At 41.1% G+C, this 25652-nt stretch overlaps 1 protein-coding gene across 3 annotated transcripts in view; it reads left to right on the forward strand.

Annotated features, from left to right (window-relative positions):
* The window catches only part of KCNN2 (potassium calcium-activated channel subfamily N member 2), a 480003-nt gene that overhangs the window by 337693 nt on the left and 116658 nt on the right, over positions 1-25652 (forward strand). For all 3 annotated transcript variants that reach the window (XM_070462358.1, XM_070462356.1, XM_070462357.1), the window contains one exon: positions 21571-21989. In XM_070462358.1, coding sequence (XP_070318459.1) covers positions 21571-21989 — 419 coding nt within the window. The remainder of the gene's footprint in view (positions 1-21570; positions 21990-25652) is intronic.

Consider the following 25652-nt stretch of genomic DNA (forward strand, 5'->3'; position numbering starts at 1 on the left):
CTATCCTTTGGTCATGCAGGTTTCTCTGTCATCTCGTAGGGTATGATCCTCTTCTTGGATCTGGAGACTTGTACTTGTAAGAGAATGACAGATTTCCATCCTGCTAACAGATGAGCCACGAGGTCACTATTCTCTCATGTATATAACTTTGCCCACATTTTAATCGGGGCTCACAAATAGGCTTCAAAAATGGTTGCCCAGTGGGAAGCAACTTAGAAGGTCATGACATATGTTTCCTTTTTGTTATCCTTTAGCAATAATCTGCAGCTCAAAACTTGCCTTCCATGACTGTTTAACACCCATTTTCCAGCTTTTCTGTTAGTCCTAATAGGTGACCATCTCTGGGATCTATAATATCTTCCACGTCCGCTTCTGTGATATACGATCATTCGGGAGCATTAGCAGATTAAGTAAATTGTCTGTAGTGGATATTTGCCAGCCTGAACTCAAGTTATAATTGTCCAATGTATAGGTATCTACATACAATTATTTCTACCTCTGGGAAAAACAGCAAATCTGTCATCTTCTGTTTGTTCACATGCCAACATTTGTGTTCCTTATTTCTATATGGTTACATTAGGAAACGGCTTTAAGGTGTTTGCCTAGACACCTCTTCCTCTGTATGTTAGAGAATAAAAGAGAAAGTTAGCAGAGAAAAGCCACCTCGGGGAGTTTCTCTCCCTGACTCAAGAGTCAGTAGCGCCCTTGTCTCGGGAGAGGCGTTTGCTCCCCTGGCCTAAGGGACAGATGGCATCTTCTCTCACTGTGCTGGTCATGTGTCCGTCCCTGGGAATCAGCCACTCCCGGGATTAGCACCTCGTGTCAAACCCGTGTGAGTGAACCTGTTCATGTGCAGAACTTCTCTTTGAGCTATTTGTGTTTAATATTATGTTCCCTGGCTTTAAAATGGTTGGAATAAACATTTCATGAATGTGTGACCCTTCTTGAGTGCAGCCATTGGGGTTTATGGGAACAAATGAGTATCTCAGAAAAGAATTTTCCAAATTGCCCAGGTGTCAAGCTGTAATAACCAATATGACCTTTAGTGGAAGAACTATTCAGTTGGGTTGGTGCAGTCACTGGAAGGGTTTGGATAGGTGTTTTTTTTTCAGGCCGGGTCTCCTGTTTCTGAATCTGAGCCTCAGGCTACAATGAGGTCAGTGTATATTTTGATATATATTTTGTATTTTCTTACTACTCTTGCACTCATATGGTATTTGGTGATTATATCAAAATTAAATGTGATGACTAAGGTAATGATAAGATGAAAGTGCTATTTCTTAAGGAATATGCAAAAAGATTGACTACCTGAAGATAAATATGGTCTTAGAAGGAAAGATGAGAGAGAGAATGGGGAGATACTGGAAGACTTAATCAGCCCTGAATGCTTTGAGTGCATATAGGGTAGGAACAGAAAATCCCCTACACTGATGTGGAAATTGTTGAGCCACATAAAATAGAAGTCAGGATTTGTCAGCTACAAGCTTAATGGCTATTTCTAGGAGAGATGAAACAACTAATAGGCATTGGAATAATCAATGTGCCAGTTATGTACCTACTGTGAGCAGTCACTGTGCTGGGTATGTTTATAAATGTTGCCTCATTTTATCTAGATTGTAATTCTTATTCAGCTAGTGAGTAGCAAAGTTGAGAATGAAATTGAGATCCAGGACTTCAAAAGTTCTTTCTTTCTGCAAAATGACCCTTACTTTTAGCTGTGATTTTTATCTGAAATATAAAAGAAAAATGCTACTTTCCGTATCAGCTATAATGATAAAATAGCATAACCATTTCTTGAAAATGTACAACGTTCAAGCTCACTTGAATGTAGATGAGGGAGATTTTTCCTCTGAATTTTACAATGTGCTTTACACTTCACCACTGTTGATACAAGGAGACTGTGGAAGAGCAATCTTTATCCATAATTAATAGTTCTACAAAAAATGTCGCATTTAGTCTTTTTCATCTGTCTCTAGGGGTTGTCCAGAAAGAGCCACAGTGTTGGGATAGAAGCCAGTGTTCAATTAGCCATGAAAGTGAAGGAGAGGATGGGAAGGAACACTGATGACTGTAATAAAGTCTGGATGCTCTATCTGAATCTGTGCTATATCCATGCTCCACTCTGGGATTCCCGTCTTGACCCCCTAATTCAGGTCTTTGACATATTTCCCGAGTGCAGCCTTGTATTCAACCAAATCAAGTGACATCTTGGGAAAGATTTCTTGGGAAGGAGACATGCATTCTAGTTGCATGTGGCCAATAGTTTTCCTCTCACCGTCAACTCTTATTGGTTGATTGTCCCTGTAGCACAGCTTTGAGACGGATTCTTGAGGCCGCCTTCACTGTTTTAGGAAGCTGATCTTCATAAGTGTGGAGTGCATTTAGTGTGGTGGAATGCTGTACCTCATAACATGCAGGGTGTGCAGACATGTTGCACCCTTTGCTGCTGTGGAAGTCAGGGTCTAAAGACGTAATCGCCGGTCAGGCCTTTGGTCTTCTCCTCCAGCCTGCGTGCCTGTGTTGGCTTTCATTTCTGTCCTTCTTCTTTTTCTTTGCCTCTTTCGACATTTCCCACCCTTTAAAAAAATCCTCTCTCCCTTTCTCCACAACATTGAACAGAAGTTAAGAATTAAAACATTAATTTAATTTTTTCCTGTATTGTTTCCAATTTGAAATGTACAAGTGCATATTCATCTTGTATACAACTGGTATCAACCATGAGAATCACCTTCACTGCGAATAGCAAATGCTGTGCAAGGAAAGCCAGGATCCTTCTTGTGGCCTATAAGTTTCTTTGTGATCTGATCTTTCCCATCCCTTCAGCCGCATTCATTAACAGCGCCTCGCCCGCTACACACACACGTACATACACACACACACACGCACGCACGCACATGCATGCACGCACACATGCACGCACGCACGCACACATTTCCTGACCGCATCAGCTGACCTAGTTGCATGTCTGTGTTAGCGTTGTGTCGTGGTCTAGTGTGGTATGATATGATCATGAACCACAATGACGAGGCACGTGGGTAACATGTGTTCAGCCCTTTCTGTGTGCCGGGGAGCATGCTAACAGCCGTATGTGGAGTATCTTACAGTCGTGTGATAACTTAGTGAGCTAGGTGTTATTATTTTATTGAGAAAAGGGAAGTATAGGGAATTAAGAGACTTGCTCAAGATCAATCACAGTGCTTGAGTGTGGTGGAGCTTTTGCAACAGAAGTGTAGTTGTTGGTTTACACCAATTGTCTCCCCTGCGTTGTGAGGACATTTCCTTGACGTCAGGGTCTGTCACTGATTTCTTTATCTCCATGTAGCTCAGCTGGTAAAGAATCTGCCTGCAATGCGGGAGACCTGGGTTGGATCCCTGGGTTGGGAAGATCCCCTGGAGAAGGAAAGACTACCCACTCCACTGTTGTGGCCTGGAGACTCCCATGGAATGTGTAGACCATGGACTGTAGTATCTCCACTAGTGGCTGGCGCATTGTACAGGCTCAGAATGACTGTTCCATTACATGTGATTGAAATCTCATTCATAGTGGATTTTCCGGTCTTTCACATCTGTGAATTTTGGAGTGTAGAAACATATAATAAACTGGTTTTATGTTTTGGTGGTTCCTCAGACTTTTGTGTATTCCCTGCACATTTAAAAATCATGTATCCTCAATTTCACTTATTGGCAGTAGCCCTAGTTTTGAATTTAATATGTTCATAAGAGTTATGGAACTTTAAAATTCCTGCCATCTGAAGGATTGAGTGACATTGTTTTTCTCTCATTCTTAATTTCTGTGTCTCTACTGTCAACACCTACTAAAGAGTATAAGAAGGGATGGCTGATACTGTTTATAAGGCAAAAAACTAGTTGGCTTAAATAACCTCCCAGATTGATTTTGATAGGAATTGGTTCCCCTATTTACCACCACTGATTTATCCACAAGCTTAGTGGTTCTGCTTTTTGGTAGAGAACATTCCTTAAGAAGTAGGTAGATTTTTACTTTTACCTTATTTTCTACAGCCTGCCTTTAGGATGCAATATTTTAGAAGGACTCCATGTCATTCCCAAGAGCATTAGAACAAAATGGACCAAAAAGAGATTCTAGAGAACACTAACTTCATTGTGGCCCCTCTGATTATCTCTTTATTGGAGCACCGAGCGAGTGTATTTGCTGGTTTGAATCCAAAGAATACAAATTTGTGATCTTCATTAAAAATCAACTGCACCAACCATGCCTGTCTGGTTTTACCACGTGGATGTTCAGAGCTAGTCCCCATGATTCAGACTTAATTACAGGCATGGCTAATTGTAATACATGTGCCACTTATTGTCTCCCTTGTTGTGTTTTCAAATCAGCAAAGTAACAGTTAACAACACACAACAGTTGTGAACAAGTAAAGGAGAATGTTTTAAAAAGGAAGTTTGGGGCATTCAACACTAAGCTACAATTCAGTTCATTTTTCGCTTAACCTTGACTGTCATCAGACTGGGTTGACTGTGTTTCATAAAGCTCTGTGCTGGCTAACTTAGAAGGCTGAACTTAGAAAAATAAAAATAAACAACTAAAAAAGATTCTTCCTTGTGGTTTGTACGCAGACTTGGGGCTCTTGTTTCATGTGCTGCTGGGATGTGTTCCCAGTTGCCGAGACTCTAAGCAGCCGAGCTTAAAGAACCATGCTGGTGACTTTCTTCTTTCAAAGCTTCTCCACTGGTTTCAGCTCCAACAGAGCCTTTTTGTTGTACATGAGAAAGGAAAGAAGAAAGACTGCCCAGCCCAGCGCTGAGAGGGAGGCTTTGAGCCTGTACTGCAGAGGGGTTTCTTCCCAGAGGCTCCCTAGGTTTTGCCTGTCAGCAGTGGAGATTTTATTTATCATAGGTGAAACAGAACATTACAGCCAGAATTGAAATATTCTTCATTTTTTTTCCAAGTCTCATTTTATCCCTTCCTTCTGTAGTGACAAGGGCCATTCAGAAAAATATGTGTGCATTTTTCCAGTCCATGTTTTGATATGTGCACTAAATATACCTGTATTTATGAATGATCTATAGTATTTGGAATTCTTTACATTTCACAAAGATGCTATGCTGTGTCTGTCATTTTACAACTTGCCTTTTTTTTCACCCAACACTATATTTTGGATGTCTAGTCTAGCTCCAGAGAAGGCAATGGCACCCCACTCCAGTACTCTTGCCTGGAAAATCCCATGAATGGAGGAGCCTGGTAGGCTGTGGTCCATGGGGTCACTAAGAGTTGGACACAACTGAGCGACTTCATTTTCACTTTTCACTTTCATGCATTGGAGAAGGAAATGGCAACCCACTCCAGTGTTCTTGCCTGGAGAATCCCAGGGACGGGGAAGCCTGGTGGGCTGCCGTCTATGGGGTCGCACAGAGTTGGACACGACTGAAGCGACTTAGCAGCAGCAGCAGTCTAGTTCAGTTACATTAATTATAGCAACTATGCTTTTTGTACCAATTTCTGACATTTACTTTGAGTTCGTAATACTTTTTCATGACTTCTTTCTCCTCTCTTTCCTTATGTTGGGTGATGTGAGGATTTTTTAAATTTATTTTTTCTTTAATTTGTATCAAATATGTATATTTCACGGTATCTGAAGTTAATCAGAATTTTTCTCCTTTGTTCATACTGAATAACAACCGTGGAGGCCTTCATTTAATCCCATACCTCCATCTGTGTTGTTGATATCCAATATTTATAGCTTGCTTTTCTAACCTCATCCAAATTAATCTTCGTGATGATGCCGATAACTGTAATTATTTGCAATTTTTAATGTAGGCTTCCTAGGGTGCTTACCGGTTCCTCCCCTCTTCCAACTCCTTAATTCTGGGTCCTCCTCCCTTCAGTCTGAGCTTGTAGTATGTTCTTTAGCAGCAAGTCTGCTCTTTATCGTCATCATCTTTTTCACCTTTTTATCCTCTGAAAGAGATTTTACCTATGTATAGGGGTATACAGGCTGACCCTTATTTTCTTTAGAACTTTGAAGATTTTAGTCAATTGTTCTGTATCAATTTTTATTTCATCAGTCTAGATAGAAACATTTCTAAAATTTAGAGAAAGGTATCATAACTCTGCATACTCCTGCCTTCCAAGAGAGGATCCTGGAACGTGAGATTGTGTGTGTCGTAACGCAGTCACGTCCTTTGGGTGACTGAGCTGTACAAGATTGTTTGGTCTTTCGTTTAATGAGTTAAGACTGTAGGCTCTTTTGAGACCTTGTGTCTGCTTTTTGTGTGCATATGTATGTTTATTGTGTGTTGTGTATATCTTTCCTCTCTGCTAGGACTTCCTGCTACAACTGATTGACTTAATGTAATAATTCTCTTCCTTTAATCTGCTGTTTCCTGCCTTACTGATATCTTTTGTTTCTCCTTAGCTGAATGCTAGTGCCCTACATAATCAAACTTGTCAATAATACATGGGTTTGTTTGATATTGTTGTTAGTGTTGTCTGTATTTTCTTCCTAAAATTGTTCTATAACCGGCTGAGTATGCGACGAGCAGCCGTAGATTTGTTTTGGATGCAGATCTGAAGCTGGAGTGCCCCGGTTCATATCCCAGACCCATACCTCAGCACCGTATAACCCTGAGTCACCCTCTCACCTCTCAGTTCCCTCATTCCTAAGAGAAAGATGGAAATTGTTTCTACTCTTTTAAGATATGTATTTAATATGAATTCACACACGTACGCATACACATGAGGGGCAGGGAGGCCTGGTGTGCTGGGGTCTCACAGAGTTGGGCGTGACTTGTAGACGAGAAACAACAAACGCATGCAGGTGAGAGCAGTGCCAAGCCCTAATAGCATGCGGTGACTTAAGCACACTTCCAAACGGCTTTTAAGTTTCATCTCAAGTACTGTGTGCACTTTGAGGTTCTGTTTAGCTGAGGTTTTTACCAGGTATTCAGGATGAAGAATATCTAACTTGGAGAAAAGCTAAACCAGGAAGAGGCCTATTTCTATTACCCCATGGCACTGAATGTAATGTGTAATTTTATTTAAGTGTTTGCTTCTGCCAGTGAAGCAGGAGGTCTGAGGAGCTACTGTCATCTAAAACATCAGGGAATAGAGGTGACATTTTAGATTTCCTAATGTAAATTTAAGCATTTAAGCATTTCTTTGCTTTATAAATGTTTGATTTGCATCTAACTTTTCAGTTCAGCCTGCTGCCCCCGTCAAATGATGTGAATTCTGGATGACCTGAACTTTTACCCCAGGCTTTTCAGGAACTCACATTTGACCATGACCACATTCTTTCAATTGCTCATGCTTTAACTGGACTGTTATAAGGGCAAATGAGCTAATACATGTGCACAGGCTTTTAGCTAGTTTTTTTAAGTGCTTCAGAAAACTAAGGTGATGATACTACATTTTAGCTATGTAGCAATAATTGCTGTAATGCTTCTAATAAAAAATGTACAGTTTTCACTTCAGGTTAAATTTTTAGAATCAACTGATTCATTCATATTCAGCTGTTTTCTGGCTTTAAGACTTACCATGTTTATTTTATTTTACTTGTTCTTGTTGTTCAGTTGCTAAGTCATGTCCCAATTCTTTGCAACCCCATGGACTGCAGCACACCAGGCTTCCCTGTCCTTCATTATCTCCTGGAGTTTGCTCAAACTCATGTCATTGAGTCGATGATGCCATCCAACCATCTCATCCTCTGTCATCCCCTCCTCCTCCTGCCTTCATCTTTCCCAGCATCAGGGTCTTTTCCAGTGAGTCAGCTCTTCGCATCAGGTGGCCAAAGTATTGGAGCTTCAGCTTCAGCATCAGTCCTTCCAGTAAATATTCAGGGTTGATTTCCTTTAGGATGGACTTGTGGTTTATTCCCTATCAACTCCCAAAATGATGTCAGGATACTTAGAAAAATTTATAGACACTTATACCAGCATGTCAATGAAATAATAGTGGAAAATTGACCATGGAGGGATTTCACTACAGTTTTTTGTTTGCTCTAATTTTGATTTTCATCCTTTCCAATACTGTTAATATCATCACTGATGTCAATGTCTGTGTCCATCTCTTCTTATTCTCCTTTCAGTTAGGTAAGAGTGCCTTCATTGGAGGCTACCTGTTGACCCATTACGCAAATGAATTATTGTGAAGGAAACTATTATTTGTTCACCACTGTCTCATCTAGTTGTCCATCAGTCCTGTGAGAGACTCTAAGTAGACCTTCTGAACAGATGATGAAATTGAGGCTTAGAAAGTGTTAGTGATTTTGCTGAAGTCAGGTATAGTCAGTGGTGGAAGGTCAGAGTGAAGGCTGGATCTGCCCTAGTCCAGCAAGATTCTAGAGCACAGCCTCCCAAGCCGTACACCTTCCTGCTGTCCATCATATCACTTCTGTTGAGAGAATCAAAAGGGAATAAATAGTTATTCTATCTTTATGGAAGTTAAAAATAAATTTTTAGATACAGTTTGCATGAATTCCAAAACACTGTGACCATAATTACCCATTTATACATCAGCACATGTAAAATGCCTGAGTGGGCCCACAGAAGATGTGGACCTGTTGAGAGAAGCCTTGTAAAAGGGGGATAAGATTTTAATAAGTTAAAAGCAGCAGGGCATGGATTTTTGATAACCTTAAATTACTAGACCACATTGGACTAGTGTAAGATTTTGGTCTGTAGACATAGCTCTTGTCTAAGTCAGAAAAGGAGAATTCAGAAACTCATAGTTGGGTAAAAATTCTTTCAAAATAGGTACATTTGAAGTTCCTGTACCTCCTCTCAATAATGACTTTGTTTTGATCTATTTTTCCTTTTGCATTTCCCCTCCTCCTTTTCCATGACTGACCTTCTCATTTTTATAAGTTAGTACGTAATTTATATTCTTGCCCCACTTGATTCTGTGGAATATTATTACTTATTCATGGGGTCATTTTTACTGGGGTCTGCAGAGTGTGTTATTGCCTCATGATAATCATGCAAGATTAACTTTATCTTAAATTTTTGTTGATAAGCAACTTGAGATTTAGAGAGATTATTTATCTTGCCCAAAACCACAGGCTAGTAATTGGTCAAGTCAAAAATTAAATCCAAGCTTCACTGGCTCCAAAACATCTGTGTGTATTTCCTATGAGTCATACAGTGACATCAGGGTCTCTTCCAATGAGTCAGTTCTTCACATTAGGTGGCCAAAGTATTGGAGTTTCAGCTTCAGCATCAGTCCTTCCAATGAATATTCAGGGCTGATTTCCCTTAGGATTGACTTGTTGGATCTCCTTGCAGTCCAAGTGATGATCAAGAGTCTTCTCCAACACCACAGTTCAAAAGCATCCCTTCTTTGGTGCTCAGTTTTCTTTGTAGTCCAGCTCTCACATCCATACATGACTACTGGAAAAACCATAGCTTTGACTAGATGGACCTTTGTTGGCAAAGTAATGTCTCTGCTTTTTAATATGCTGTCTAGGTTGGTCATAACTTTTCTTCCAAGGAGCAAGTGTCTTTTAATTTCATGGCTGCAGTCATCATCTGCAGTGATTTTGGAGCCCAAGAAAATAAAGTCTGTCACTGTTTCCACTGTTTCCCCATCTATTTGCCATGAAGTGATGAGACCAGATGCCATGATCTTAGTTTTCTGAATGTTGAGTTTCAAGCCAACTTTTTCACTCTCCTCTTTCACTTTTGTCAAGAGGCTCTTTAGTTCTTCTTCACTTTCTGCCATAAGGATGGTGTCACCTGCATATCTGAAGTTATTGATATTTCTCCCAGCAATCTTGATTCCAGCTTGTGCTTCATCCAGCCCAGCGTTTCTCATGATGTACTCTACATGTAAGTTAAATAAGCAGGGTGACAATATACAGCCTTGACGTACTCCTTTCCCTGTTTGGAACCAGTCTGTTGTTCCATGTCCAGTTCTAACTGTTGCTTCCTGACCTGCATACAGATTTCTGGGAAATACTGAAGGCAGGAAAAGAAGGGGACAACAGAGGATGAGATGGTTGGATGGCATCACCGACTCAATGGACATGAGTTTGAGTAAACTCTGGGAGTTGGTGATGGACAGGGAGGCCTGGCGTGCTGCAGTCCATGGGGTCACAAAGAGTTGGACACATGACTGAGTGACTGAACTGAACTGATACAGTTTGGTATTCTGAGCATCTGACGTTTAAAAGGCTGATATTTAAAAGGCATGAACAAAAGCCTCCCAAGAAGTAACTCTGCCACTCAATAGTTACCATATATACTTTAAATTCTAACATATGATATACATCCCTTTTGAAATATTGACTGCTCTCTCTATTAAGTGTTTTGTTGTTCAGTCACTCAGTTGTGTCCAACTCTTTGCAACCCCATGGACTGCAGCATGCCAGGCTCCCCTGTCCTTCACTATCTCCTGGAGTTTGCTCAAATTCATGTCCATTAAGTCAGTGATACTGTCTAACCATCTCATCCTCTGTCATCCCCTTCTCTTCCTGCCCTCAATCTTTCTCAGCATCAGGGTCTTTTCCAATGAGTTGGCTCTTCACATCAGGTGGCCAAAGTATTGGAGCTTCAGCATCAGCATCAGTCCTTCCAATGAATATTCAAGGTTGATTTCCCTTTAGGATTGACTGGTTTGATCTCTTTGCAGTCCAAGGGACTCTTGAGAGTGTTTAAGTTAATGATTATTCCTTATTTTTATGGTGGTGGTTTAGTTGCTAAGTTGTGTCTGACTGTTGCAACCCCATGGACTATAGCCTGCCAGGCTCCTCTGTCCATGGGATTCTCCAGGCAAGAATACTAGAGTGGGTTGCCATTTCCTTCTCCAGGGGATCTTCCCAACCCAGGGATCGAACCCAGGTCTCCTGCATTGCAGGCAGATTCTTTACCAGATGAGCTACAAGGGAAGCCCTATTTTTATGGACCTGTACATAGCGTGTATGTGCTCAGTTGCTCAGTTGTGTTTGACTCTTTGCAACCCCAAAGAGTCTTTGGACTGTAGCCCACCAGGCTCCTTTGTCCATGGGATTTTCCAGGCAAGAATAAATACTGGAGTGGTTGTCATTTCCTACCTCAGGTGATCCAACCCATAAACCAAACCTGCGTCTCCTGCATTGACAGGCAGATTCTTTATCACTGAGCAACCTAAGAAGCCTACATAGCAGTTGGAGGTATATATTAAATGTAGAGATACTTTTATCTGCTTAACAAAAAACCCAACTAATAATGGCTTAAGCACATGGAGTCCATGGTTGCTGACTCGTGGCTCCAGATTTCAGGGGTGGCACGACTGTGATTCTTTTCACCTTTTTCTTATGATCTCAAGATAACTTCTGCAGACCCAGACATCACCTCTTTTTAGGGTCAGAGGAAGGGAATGAAGAGTCTTTTGCCAGTAAGATGTCATTTTTATCCAAAAAAGCAAAGACATTCTAGTGAGTGCCCCTGCTTATGATGTCTGGTCACTACTATATCGCACGGCTACACGTACCTGCAAAAGAGTCTGCGAAAGTGGACGTTTCTGTGATGGAGATGGAAAAGAGAGAAGAGGTAGGGGAGTGGCACAGTATTGGCCCTGACGAATGCCGACTATTTATTTCATCATTACAACTACTTTCAGAGACAGCAAATAACATTATCTCCATTTTATAGATGACAGAAGAAATATGTCCATGAAGTTCACCTGACTTCCTAAGGTCCTGTAACAAGTTAGACCATCTGGAAGCTGAGCCTGGCTTTCCTACATTGCAGTCCGGTTCTTTACACTCTTCCCCCAGGGAGGAGTTAGCAATTCATGGATTAATATTTTAGTGCAGCAGTTTGGAAATCCTCCTTCTTGGATGCAGAAAGCTCTCAGGACAGCGTGAGTGCATGGGACTGCCGAGGTGGGCAAGAGGCTCCAAAAGCAAAGAAAGGCTCCAGGGTGGGTGATAAGGAAATCTTCCCAGTTTTGCTGAGCAGTGAACTCAGAAGATGAACTCTAAACAAAGCTTTTCTGGTTTTTCCTCCTCCAGTCCTGGGCTGAGGGTCTTGGCAGGAATCTCAGTGAAACCACTGACATCTTCTCTCTTCGCCTGTTTGTTCTTTGACCTAGTCTGCGGCAGGGAGTTGTGGTCAGACTGACAGCCCACCAGGCTCCTCTGTCCATGGGATTCTCCAGGCAAGAATACTGGAGTGGGTTGCCATGCCCTCCTCCAGGGGATCTTCCCAACCCAGGGATGGAACCCAGGTCTCTCACATTGCAGGCAGATTCTTACTGTCTGAGCCACCAAGAAAGCCCATGAATACTAGAGTGGGTAGCCTGTCCCTTCTCCAGGGGATCTTCCCAACCCAGGAATTGAACCAGGGTCTCCTGCATTGCAGGCAGATTCTTTACCAGCTGAGCTACCAGGGAAGCCTGATGCCTTAATGAGGAGATCCTCATTATTTGTCTTCCCTTTTTAGTGACTTTTCACTTTATTTCATCCAAAAGTTGGTTTCTGAGTAAGGACTCTCTTTTTTGCATGAACACCTTTTGTGCATTTTCCTTTGGGCCACTATCCCCTAGATATCCAAGAACTCAGCTTGAAAGTTCTTAGTCCTGAGTTACATGAAGAGTCCAGACAATGGAAGTGGAAGAAGGGGGAGGTACCATGTACTAGTTTATGATGGAGACTCCTCTTTATTTTTCTCAGTGTCTTCTTCATGCCTCTCTTTTGGCAATTTCCGCCAACACAGTGATTATTCATTTATATTTCACTTCCTTGTCGAACACTAAGAGGCTTTTGAACCTTTGTATCCATAGAACCTTACAAGCAGAAGCATTCAGTAACTGAATGAACAGCAGAACTTGGTCTTATTGAATATTTGGTTAAAAGGTTAACCAAGAAGTCTTGTTTATTTTTTGTTCATGCTGTTGAAAACAGTTATGTAATGTAATGGTTCAAGGTTTTGCCTTGGTAAGCAGAACAGTTCCTATTAAATTGTATTCAATGCCTTTCATGTCTGTAGATTATCATTTTGAATGTCAGTTACTGCTTTCTAGCTTAGCAGGTTTGCACATATAAACTATTTGTTAGGGTTGCAATTGAATGTCTAATGAACTCAGTCATTCTCATTTTCCCTTCCTCTCTTCTTCAGTCATTTCCTTTATTTTTGTTATTAATTCATTCACATGACTCCACAATAAGAGTATTTTTTAAATGTATAATTGAAAGTCTCCCTTCCATTTCTCATCCCCAGTCACTCACTTTACCTCCACTAAGCAGCATTTATCAGTAAGTTCTAGAATATTCTTTCAGATATTTTATGCACATAAAAATATGGATATATGTTCTCCTGTTAACAAAGCTACACAAATTGGAGCATATAGAATGCTCTTATTGTTGTTCAGCTGAGTGACTTAATAGACCATTTCCTTGAATAATATATAACAATTTTATCATCTTGTCTAAATAGCCTACTGTTCCATTTTGTGGATATCTCCAATTTATTTAACCCTTTTCCCTATTAGTGGATATTGAGATTATTTCTAATCTTTTGCTAATATACAATCTATGCTATAAAAATATCCATACATGCTTATTCTCACATATGTAAATATGTCAATAGGACAAATTTTATCTAAGAAAGTGAAATTGCATGGTCAAAGAACATGTACATTTATAACCTGATAAATTGCCCTCCCTGGGGTTGTACTGATTTACACTTCCACCCGGTGTATGAGTGCTCCTATTTCTCCACACCTTCATTAGTATAGTGTGTTATGAAACTTTTAGATATTGTTCAGTATGACAGGTCAAAAACATGGTATCATATTTTCGCCTTATGATCGAAGTTGAGCTTTTTTTTTTTATAGGTTTAAGAACTATTTCTATTTCCTTTTCCATGACCTGCTATTTTTATCATTTGTTTATTTTTCTGTTAGTCTGCTCATCTCTTTCATGAAGAATTATAGGAAATTTTATACAATTAGGGAAATTAGGTTTTTTTGTGATAACAGTTATGAAATGAGTTTTCCTATGTTTTGGTATTTGTCTTTTTTATTCTCTTTATTATAGTTTTGGCCAGGTGCTGAAAGCAGAAAGATTAGTATAGTTAATGAAAAAAAAAAATCAATATTTTCTTTTAAGACTCTGGTGTTTTTGTCAGAGTTAAAAGGTTTTCCTTACCATAATAAAGAACAATATGAAAAAGAAAATACATATACATGTATAACTGAATCACTTTGCTGTACACCTAAAACTAACACAATATTGTAAATCAATACATCAATAAAAAGTAAATAAATAATTTAAAAGACCTTCCTTTTAGTGAGCTTACAGAATAATTCTTACGTGATTTCTTCTATGTTAGTAGTTTAGTTTCATTTTTATATCTAAATCTTCCACCTACCTGGAATTTTTCTTGATATATTTGGTGTGAAGCATCCATTCAACTTTATGTTTCTCCAGTTGGCTATTTAGTTGTCCCCAAATCATTTTGTAATAAACTGTGTTTTCCTCACTGGTTTGACGGTCTGCCTTATAATACTGTGAATTTCCTGGTGTGTTGGGTCTCATTTGGTCTAGTCTTCTGTGCTGTCCCGCCGGCCTCTCAGTGAGCTATGTCCCAGTACCACATGGTTTCAGTCTTGTTCAATAATCTACCAGAACTGCTTCTCCATCTTACTTTTCCTTTTCAGAGGTTTTTTTTTTTTGTTATTGTTGTCGTTTTGGTTACTCTACCTATACTTACTTTCTTAATAGATACATGCCTAAACTTATTTTATTTAGAATGATTTTCAAGCTCCACTTCTGTGCTGAGCACTGCTGTGAATTCTCTACTGGAAAGGAAACTCATGATATATAAGACAGTGTCCTGAGATCAGACCAGAGAGCTTTCACCTCACTGGAGAGAAAAAGCATGAGTCAAAGGCGGCTGCCCTTCCGCCTCTGAGTCCACAAGTCTGCTCTCTGCATCTGCGTCTCTGCTCCTGTCCTGCAAACGGGCTCATCCGTACCACCTTCCTAGATGTCGTACACACGTGTTGATACCTAACACTTGTTTTCCTGAAGGACTGAGAGTAGGCTGACATGTATCCAGGGCCAGGTGTAAATGGAGAACTTGTGGGACGCGTGCAGCCGCGGAGCTCAGCCCAGTGCTGTGCGATGACCTAGAGGGATGGGCTGCAGGGGTGGGGAGGCCCCAGGGGGTACACATGTAGCTGGCTGACCTCACTGCACAGGCACTAACACGGCAGTGTAAGCAGTTATTCTGCAGTTAGAAAGCGGCTGAGGCGTCTGCCGCTCAGTCCTTCCCTCTCCTCTGATCATGGGGCGGGCCTGTGCCACCCGCTTTTCGCCGCTGACTCTCACTGCCACCTCATCTTGGATGATGAGCTTGAAGTAGATTGTGCGTTGGATAGCTGAGCAAATGGAAAGCGGTTGCAATGGAAAAGCTTGTGATGGGATATATTTGGAGAGCATGTCCTGTTATGCCCACAAGTTACTTTACTCTGGCAAAGACCATTAACCACAGCTCTAGGATTAAAGTAGATGAAACCATCATGCTTTTGCCCTGGAATCTTTCTTCTTTGATCAACATCAAAATGAGAAATGAATACAGATATGGTTTAATATCTGTCATTTTGATTACTCTAACTCCCCCACAAGTCAGCTTAAAAGAGATTGTTTATGTATTATATGGGTCATATTAATGTAATGGGAATATTTTTACAGTTGGATTTTCATTCTTGACCTGGAGTCAGTTGATGAAACTTTAGAGTGTTTTCTTATTCTGTATAGAATATTGGGCGCCTTATCATAGCTCTGAACCTGGTAACTATTATTTGACAGTTTATAATTGACAGCCCTTGCCCTTGACTCTAAAAACATTTTCTTTTCTTCCTGCTTCACAGCCAGGCTTGGCGTCCCGGCTGCCCTCCACCTTGGGGCTCCTCAGGACTTGGCCCTGTGTCCTGCCCTCTTCGTTCCCTCTAAATTTTCTTTTGATCTCATAAAACTCTTTACTGATGCCTTCCAAATCTTTTTCAGTAGTCCAAAGTTCTCCTCTGAGTGACTTGCATATTCTGCTGCCTACTTGGCATCTATACTGAAATGACAGTGGCCAAAACGGAACCTCTGTGCTCCCCACGTCCAGCCCATTGTACTCAGGAAGTGACACAGACATCCGCTGTGTTTGTCAGAGGAGAAGCTTGGTCGTCTCTGATTCTCTTTTTTTGAATCACTCCCACATTCAGCCCATCAGCAAGTTCTAGCTAGATTTCCAAAATATTTCTCTAGTGCACCCACTGTATTCATCTCCATGGCAACCCTCACTGATCCTGGTCCAGGTCAAGGGGATACTACCTACCAGTCAGATGCAATAGAACTTCCTAACTTGTATCCTCGCTCGTAAACTCTGGTTTAATCTGCAAATCGCATCGTGTCGTTTCTTGCCTAGCACTCTTGAGCAGATTCAGCGCACTCGGGCTGAATCCAGTCTTGACACTGTGGTCGTCCAGGCCCCACGTGTCCCTCCACACTCCTCTCCTTTCTCTCGGCCCCTTGATCTGCCACCCTGGCGTTCTTACGTTTCCTTAAGCATGCTGAGCTTTTGTGGCCGATGGCTTTTACGTGTGCGGTCTCCTCTGCTGGGATGTTCTTCTTCTGGCAGTTTATATGGCTGGCTCTTCCCTTTCTCCAGATGTTGCCTTAAGTGCTGCTTCTCAAGATGTCTTTCCTGATGACCACATCTGCTGTCACCTCCAGTTTATCATTCTCTGCTTCATCTCTTGTTTGTTTCCTTCATGGCCGTATACACAGACATAATTATTTTAGTAAATTGCTTTAGGTCTGCTTCTTTGATTTTCTTTTCTTTTCTTGGTGAAAGTTAGTTCCATGGGGCAGACTCTCTGTCTGCTACAAATCCTGCCTTGGGGCTAATACGTGGCAGAATGCCTGGCACATAGTGAATATTCAGTACACTGAATATTTAGTGAATAAATGAAAAAACAAAGGAACAAGCAACTGTTAAGGATGGGGGGTAGGTGAAGAGTAGAAGGAAATATTTCTTTCTTTAGCACTGAAGTATGTACTATGATAAAACCAAGAATTAAAATAATTTCAGGTGTTGATTAAACCCCAGATAGTAAAAAGCAACTACACGGTAGAAAATTTCTCTGGGGACATTATTGAACATGCTGTCAAATTGCAGGATTATGCTGCTGCAATGACTTAGCATTTAATAGGATGTGTTCTCTACAAATTTGGAAACTATCATATATTTATTTCACTTGTGTTCATTGTTAGTGTTCTCATCTCCCCGGAGCATGCTCAATTAGCATTAGGACCTGTCTAGTGATTAGGGTAATCAATATTAACTGAGAAACAGCAAGGCAGTTCATTTTCCAAGTGTTTATAATTCTTTGCCAGATAGATATGGAGCCTCGCAGGCGACTAGAGTGATGGTCTGACAAAGAAGTCCTTCTTGTCCTCCGTGGTGGCATCTATAAGGGGCACACGCAGAGATCACGGTGGAACAAAAGAGGGAGACTTGCAGATCTGTCTCAGCCTGGACGGTGTCCTAAGGAAGGTGAGACTGTGGAGTTTGGTCTTAAAGTAAGAAGAATTTGCTTGGTGGAAAGACTTTCCTTAAGACAGAATGGACAAGGACGGAGAACCATGATTAGGGTAGTGTGTTCTGAAATCTGCAACCAGAGGTGGATGTAAGAGAAATAGGGAATGAGTTTGCAGAGATAGGCAAAACCAGATTGCTGAACTGATGGGGGGAGGGGGGCTTGGAATGGTTTTATTCTTGATAGCAATAGGATTGTATAATTTCCATTTTCAGAAGGTCACTGGAGGATGGATGATGGCTTCCAGTAGGAGGAATCTGGTTGTAGAGGTAAAAGGCATGGACTTGGTCCTCCTGGAAAGTACAGAAGGAAGAGTCCGAGATGGATACCACAGAGGACGGTAGAGAAGGGGCTCGTGAATGGTTGTAAGGGGAAAGTGCTTTTTTTCAGGGAAAAAAATGAGATAGATTCTTCAGAATGGCAGCAGATATTTTTAAAAAGCAATGTCACACAAGCCGGAGATCTTTTTTAGGAAGGAAGAAATGATTAATATCAGATCAAGTGAGATAAAGATTAAGTTGGAAGGACTAGAGTTCATAATTAAGGTATCTTGACTGACCCTTAGAGCTGTATTGGTGGGGTGATGGATGATGAGGATGAAAGCCCCATGGAGGTGCTAGGGCTGAAAGAAAAGTGAGAAAATGAAGACTACTTAGGGCAGACACAGAGCTGGCAGGGACTCTGTGTTGAAGTGAAGTGAAGTCGCTCAGTTGCATCCAGCTCTTTGTGACCCCATGGACTGTAGCCTACAAGGCTCCTCTGTCCATGGAATTTTCCAGGCAAGAGTACTGGAGTGGGTTGCCATTTCCTTCTCCAGGGGATCTTCCTGACTCAGGGATCGAACCCGGGTCTCCCGCACTGCAGGCAGACGCTTTACCATCTGAGCCACCAGGGAAGCCCTTGTTTGTGTTGCTCTGATTTTCACGAACGGCGGGCATTTGAACTTGCTTGTATCGTCTGCTGAGATGGAGAAAGCACAGGAATGGGGCTGTCGGTGGAGGGGAACTGGATTTCCATGGAACATTGCTGTAAATAGGTGGAACAGAAGAGAGTGGAAATAAGGGGAAAAGATTGAGATGTAGGTGAGCTTGTGACTGAAGTATAAAATGGAGGTATTTCTGATACCACGGGCAAGTGTGCTGACAGGAGCAAAGTTGGCCCTGGAGGGAAAGACGCCTGTCTGGAGCAGAAGCTGTGGGGTCGGAGGATGATGGCAGAGATACTGAGGGTTCAGCGGCACCGAAGGCCCGGGCCTGTGGTGGGCCCAGCCCGCCTGCACATCCGCGATGGAAAGTGACCAGGGTAGGTCCACCAGAACACGAGGGAGAAGGCTGCTGAGGGTACTGATGGCACAGTGGTTGGAGTGCTGGGAAGGAGTGGAGTGAACCAGCCTCGTTAGGGAAGTGAGCAGAGAGGGTGATGGGAAGCCTGAGGTCAGAGGAGCAAGTGCTCTGGGAGTGATGGGGGAGGACCAGGAGAAATCGGAGCCTGGAAGTAACCTGTCAGAATTACACATTGCTTTACCGCTCACCTCAGAAGGCATTCCTTCTGCTCTGATGCTGCTTTTGCCCAGAAGGGCGCGAGGAAAGCCTGTCTTGGAATCGTGCTGAGAATCTGTCGCACAGCTTCTGTCTATCCGGTGTCTTGGTGCTTATGACTCCTTTTGGGGGTGGATTTGATATGTTTCCAAGTCGTTCAGAGCCATGTTTGGTGAAGAAAGGAGACAAACTTGGTAATATCATTTTCAGTAGAAATGGAAATGTAGACTTAAATACCAATATTGCTTTTCTTACATGACTTACACTGGCACTTGATAGCACTTTACCAAGAGTAGTGATAGTGCCTCTAGAATGTATAGAGCCTCTCAAAGTAGCTAGTTGGAGGAAGACATCCTTTTGGACATAAGGACCTTAAGAGATTTTGGGTTCACATTCCTGAAGAGTTATAGAGTATCCTGTAAATAGTCATTGATAAACAGTTTAGAAGGCTTCTACCATTATATCTATGCAATCTTTTGTATATCTTTATTATTGAACTCTTTTATGCCAGTGTGGTATTGAAAGTGGTGAACTGCACAAGAATATTTCTGTGGCCAACTTAATGGTTTTATTTATGATCTGTTTCTTTCTTGGAAACTGGAAAGTCTAATTTTTACAGTCTCTTAGCATTTATTTGGAGAAGGCAATGGCAGCCCACTCCAGTACTCTTGCCTGGAAAATCCCATGGATGGAGGAGTCTGGTGGGCTGCAGTCCATGGGGTTGCACAGAGTCGGACATGACTGAGCGACTTCACTTTCACTTTTCACTTTCATGCATTGGAGAAAGAACAGCCTACTCCAGTGTTCTTGCCTGGAGAATCCCAGGGACGGGGGAGCCTAGTGGGCTGCCGTCTATGGGATCACACAGAGTTGGACACGACTGATGCAATTTAGCAGTAGCAGCATTTATTTATCAAACTCTTAGAGTTCCCTAGGTAGAAAGTTAATGATAAAGGCGTACAGAAAACCATATGTTGCCATAACTTAATTTGTTGAAAACTTGATAAGAGATCTTGCTTATTCTCTAACTTTTTTGAAGTACCAGAAAGAAGTGATCATTTTGTCCTCAAGTTCCTGTCTTTGCAAGTAGCGCTGAGGGCAGTGTTTGAATGACAGTGTGGGCAGTGGCCATGACCTGCAGGACCATTAACTTAGAATGGGAATTTGTTACCATCTAAGTGCTGCGGGGGGGAGGAGGGCATGGCAACCCACTCCAGTATTCTTGCCTGGAGAATTCCATGGACAGAGGAGCCTGGCAGGCTACAGTCCATAGGATTGCACAGAGTCGGACACGACTGAAGCAACTTAGCATTCAAGTATTGGGGAAATGACTATTTTGACTCCAGAGGAACAGAGATCATAGAATCCAATCATCGTGAAGATCTGCTCAACCAGCTTCCCCTGCAACTCATACCTGAGAACTCTCTGTTCTCACTTGGGTTGCTTTCATCTCATGCTTTGTACAGAAATTGGCTACCTACCAAAAGGCAAAGAATATGTCATCTTGCTCAGTGGGAGAGCACTGTTGGCATTCTGGGCAGACAGGTCTGTTTTGTGCGTGGGACTCTCAGAATTACAGCGAGCTTGGCACCGCTGGCTTCCCGGCTCTAAATGCCAGTAGCCTTCACAAGTCACTGTGGCAGTCAGAAATGTCACCACGCACTTCCAGATGCCTCTGGTTGTTTGTGGTCTAGAGCCTGGGGGACTTGTTTACTGAACAGCCGGGGAAGACAGGAAACATTCTTTTCTGTTCCTTTTATTGTCTATCTATCTTCTTTTTCTTTCTTTTCTTTGTTTTCGTTCATTGTGGAGTGAGGAATGACAGAAGCAGGGAAGAGGAACCTTTATTATGGAAAGAAAGATTGAAAACAAATTAATAATCCGAGGGAAGGCTTCGGGAGAGCAGAAGGAAAGAGTTAAAATATAGAGCAGTGGCAAGGCAGCTGGGAGACATGTTTTTGCCACGTTTGTCTGTGGTCCCTTGTGATTTTCTTTCAGAAGCCAAAAATAAGATTATCTGTAAGAACGCGCCTGTATTGTTGCATTAGAGGGTATAACCGATTGCCCAGGCACTGTAAGTAGATTTTGCTGAGAATATGGCTAGAATTGTGCCAGGTTTCCATCTAGATCCTCAAGGAGAAGAACAGCTTGTTACAAGGCAAGCCTTTCTGACTTCAGCTAAGGGGGAGGTACGTTACTGTTAGGCCCCAGTCCCTTGTTTTTAAATGCTGTCACTGACATGATTGAACAGGGGCATAGACTCCAAAATAGCTTCAGCTCCTGTATGGTGAGTTTGTAATCTTAATTTTTACAAAATAAAGTTCTTCTGTGCCAATGCCATTTTCTTAAAATAGTGTACCTGGCTACTAGCATTTAGAAGTTAAGGCCTAGCACGTGCCATGATTGCTTGACGTCGCCTGTGATGTGTTTTGAAAACCTGCGCTGAGCCATGCTGAGCTGACTTTCTCCTTTATCTTCCAGTTGTTCATGGTGGACAACGGTGCAGATGACTGGAGAATAGCCATGACTTATGAGCGTATCTTCTTCATCTGCTTGGAGATACTGGTGTGTGCTATTCACCCCATACCTGGGAATTACACGTTCACATGGACGGCCCGGCTTGCCTTCTCCTATGCCCCATCCACCACCACCGCTGACGTGGATATCATTTTGTCTATACCAATGTTCTTAAGACTCTATCTGATTGCCAGAGTCATGCTTTTACATAGCAAACTTTTCACTGATGCCTCCTCTAGAAGCATTGGAGCACTTAATAAGATAAACTTCAATACGCGTTTTGTTATGAAGACTTTAATGACTATATGCCCAGGAACTGTACTCTTGGTTTTTAGTATCTCATTATGGATAATTGCCGCATGGACTGTCCGAGCTTGTGAAAGGTAAGTTTGTTTCTTTTCCTGAGAACATAATTTGCCTTATAGTGTCCTTAAAAGTGGGAGAAAGAACACATTTTAGACCAGAAACATGTAGAGACTTATGCTTGAAAATGTGGGGTTCTATTATGAGCTTCTTTTAAATGAATGAGAAAGAACTTTTCCTAAGATACTTTGCATACAGCAATGTCTTGATGAGTATGTATTTTTCTTTCTAATCTGACCAGTTTTCGGTAGAGGGCTGTCTTTTGCTGCCTTTATAATCAAAACTTGGAGACGTTCACATTGTGCAGAGACTTCCATCAGAAATGTTTGTCTAATGGCAATACTGAGTCATTTTGGCACCTCTTTGGTTATAGTGTTGATTATGGTTGAGACAGGTGGGGATACCTCAAAGTGCTTTGCTGATTGTAGTGCCTACTTTTAATAGTGTTCACGTGATTACAGATAAGGTGCTTATAGGTGAATATTTGGTTTTATTGAACTCTCAACAGTTAGTGAGAAGGGTCCATGTGTATTTGATATATTGTCTGAGAGCTCTGGTAATGCAGAGCTAGATGCAGTCTCAGAACTGCTCAGCGAGTCTGGGTTCATCAGTTAGAGCATCTGCAGTATTAACCTTGCCATTTAACAAACAAGCAAAAATAGACTTGTTATGTAAATCGGAGGAACTGGGGAGGGAACCTATTGTGACCTTGGTGAAGAAAATTCCAGTTGAAATTAGCAATAGACATATAGCAAGGACTTAGAAGTTTATAGAACTATTAAATATTGGGATGTTGGTGTTCGTAGTAACTAAGTATTTTTAAATTTAGCTTTTGAAAGAAACTAAAATGTACACATACATACATACAAATAATTTAACAAAGAAAAATATCTGTATGAAAATTGTTGCAAAAATAGCAAGCCCAGAACACACCTCCCCCATTTCTTCTTCCCAGAAGCAACCACTTTAAATTCATTTAGCCATTTCTTTGGTAACAACTTTCCAAAGTTCCAAATGATATTGCTTATACTGCTACCTCTAGATTTTTCATCTAGATTTTTCAGGAAGTTGGGGTTTTAGTTTTCTTTCACTTTCATACACATGTTGCTTTCCTGACTCTACCCACACAAAAAGTAATTTTTCTTCCCAGTAAGTTACATAAACACCAATCATCTATATTCCACAGTTACATTATTATTACTGTGTGAACTCTACTTGTAGTTGAACTATATGGTATATTATAATCATTTTGCCTTTTCTGCACATTCTTTTATTTTCTTTGAAATTAATAATCACCTCTTTTTATTGCTTAGTTTTCTTAGGTTTTTTATTCAATTTGTTTTCTTAGTTTTTGCTAATTTTTATATACTTAGACTAAGTCATCTCTAAATTCTTCTACATTATGTAAATATAATTTTACTGGATTTATATATATATTGGGGAAAATCTATCAATTTTGCTTCGAACTTGAATGTCTGGGGACTTTCTAAGCTGCTTCTCAAAGTGGAGGTTTCCTTTGCTTTATTTGTATGTTGCATATCTTTTTTCTTGAACCTCATTTTTCCCTCTTTCTTCACTTATTCCCTCATTTTAACAAAATTCATCTTCCAGTGGCTTCTGAAGGAAGGTGGTGGGTGAGAGATATTTTTTTGAGACCTTGAAGATATGGCAACTTCATTCTTCTCTCTTGCTGGATGGAAAACTCTAGTTTGAAAAGCATTTTCTCTGAGAACATTGTGGACTTCATTTACTTCTGACATCCAGGGTGCAGCAGTCTGATGCTGTTCTCATTTTTTGTCTGTTTTTTGATGGAAACTTTTAGGATCAGTGATCTAAAATTGCAGCACGGTATGCATGCTCAGTCACTCAGCTGTGTACGACTCTTTGTGACCCTATATGCAGTAGCCTGCCAGGCTCCTCTGTCCATGGGATTCTCCAGGCAACAATACTGGAGTGGGTTGCCATTTCCTTCTCCAGCGCAAGGGTATATCATGGTGAAATTATTCTATTTTAATGCAGTAGGCCTATCCAATCTTGGAGTTAATCTCCTTCAGTTCTTGGAAATTTTCTTGAATTATTTAATGATGTTTTGTTCCTGTTTTTTTGTTGTGTAGATATTTGTCCTTCTCTGTGAGTTCCATAATTTTCTCATTTCCCTTTGTGTTGTTTCCCACCTCTTTGTTTGCTTCATATATAAAAGATAATCTCAATTTTTTTTCAAGGTCTTTCTTTTGGAATTTTATTTCTTCTTTACTGTATATTAATTTCCATTGTCTCATATTTGATCCTCAAATGCCCATTTTTTAAACTAGCATCATGCTTTTTTATTCATAAATGTACTCTTTTATTTCTTTAGAGATGTTAATGATAATCTTTAATATTTTTTCTCTTTGTGTATTTTCTGTTCCCCCAGAGATGTACTTTTCTGGGTTTTTGTTTGTCTGTTTTTATTTTGTCTTCAGTCTCTTTTAGAAGTTTTCCTTCAGTATTTAGGCAACTTTAGCAGTCCACTTATACTTAAGATTGAGGCACTAAAGACCTGATTAGAAGCTTTCTGTACTGATCTAGAACTTGTCAACTGTGGACTTCACTACATGGTGATTAGGGTGGAGCGTAGAATGTCAATTTCAGTATCTTTACATAGTTTTATCTTTCTCTGCATAATCCAGCTGACTCATGGGAAATCTGTTTTGAAAGTGAAAAGTGAAAGCTTTAATCACTCGATCCTGTCCGACTCTCTGCGACCCCATGGACTGTAGCCCGCCAGGCTCCTCTGTCCATGGAATTCTCCAGGCAAGAATACTGGAGTGGGTACCATTCCCTTCTCCAGGGGACCTTCTCAACCTGGGCATCAACCCAGGTCTCCCGCATCTCAGGCAGATTCTTTACTGTCTGAGCCGCCAGGGAAGCCCCAGAATGGTGCATAACGATGTAACAGTGCAGGTAAAAGCATAATCGAACAATGTGTACATCTAGTGCCTCTGCTTCCCAAGGCCAGTTACGTAACATAGCTTCAGTATCGTGCACATGTCGTTCATTTTCGTTTCAAAATGGTTCATCTTAACTTTTTGATCCATCGTCCCCAAATACAGAAAGCCCAAGGCAAGCTGTGTCAGATCTTTTCACATCCCAAAGTATGTGTGTTTTTTTTTAACATGCTGAGGTTATCAGATGACAGACCTTCCCTGTTTTCATATAAAGAGGCACAAGAAAGCAAAACTTGTGTTTCACATCAGGAATGAGTCTGTAGCCAAGAGTTACCTACCTGGACCAAATCCATGGCTTGGGGAAGGGAGCAAGCCCAGACTCGTGATTGGGACCCTGGGATTTAGTGTCAGTTGTGCAATTTAGAGGCTGAACAACCTTGGGCCAACCAATTTGCTTCTTTCTGCCTTGGATTCCTCATTGCAAACTACATGGATTTATAAACTTCTCTCTTCCAAAGATAACATTTTATAATTGCACAAGTGTAGAGAAGAAAATCATTAACCAGCGTTGTGATAGTAGGAGATTTTCCCCATTCTGTTTTTCATTAAAATGCCCATTTTGTTGCACAGATCTCTAGGCTATAACTTGTAAGATACAAAGATATTTTAAAAATTTGCTTTGTTTTTGCAAGTTAATTTTGAATTCGTGATGTAGCCTGCATATTTCTCTTCCTTAACTGCTTACTTTCTGGCCTG

The sequence above is a fragment of the Odocoileus virginianus genome, unplaced genomic scaffold, assembly GCF_023699985.2.
Source record: "Odocoileus virginianus isolate 20LAN1187 ecotype Illinois unplaced genomic scaffold, Ovbor_1.2 Unplaced_Scaffold_3, whole genome shotgun sequence".
In the NCBI taxonomy this organism is placed as follows: domain Eukaryota; kingdom Metazoa; phylum Chordata; class Mammalia; order Artiodactyla; family Cervidae; genus Odocoileus; species Odocoileus virginianus.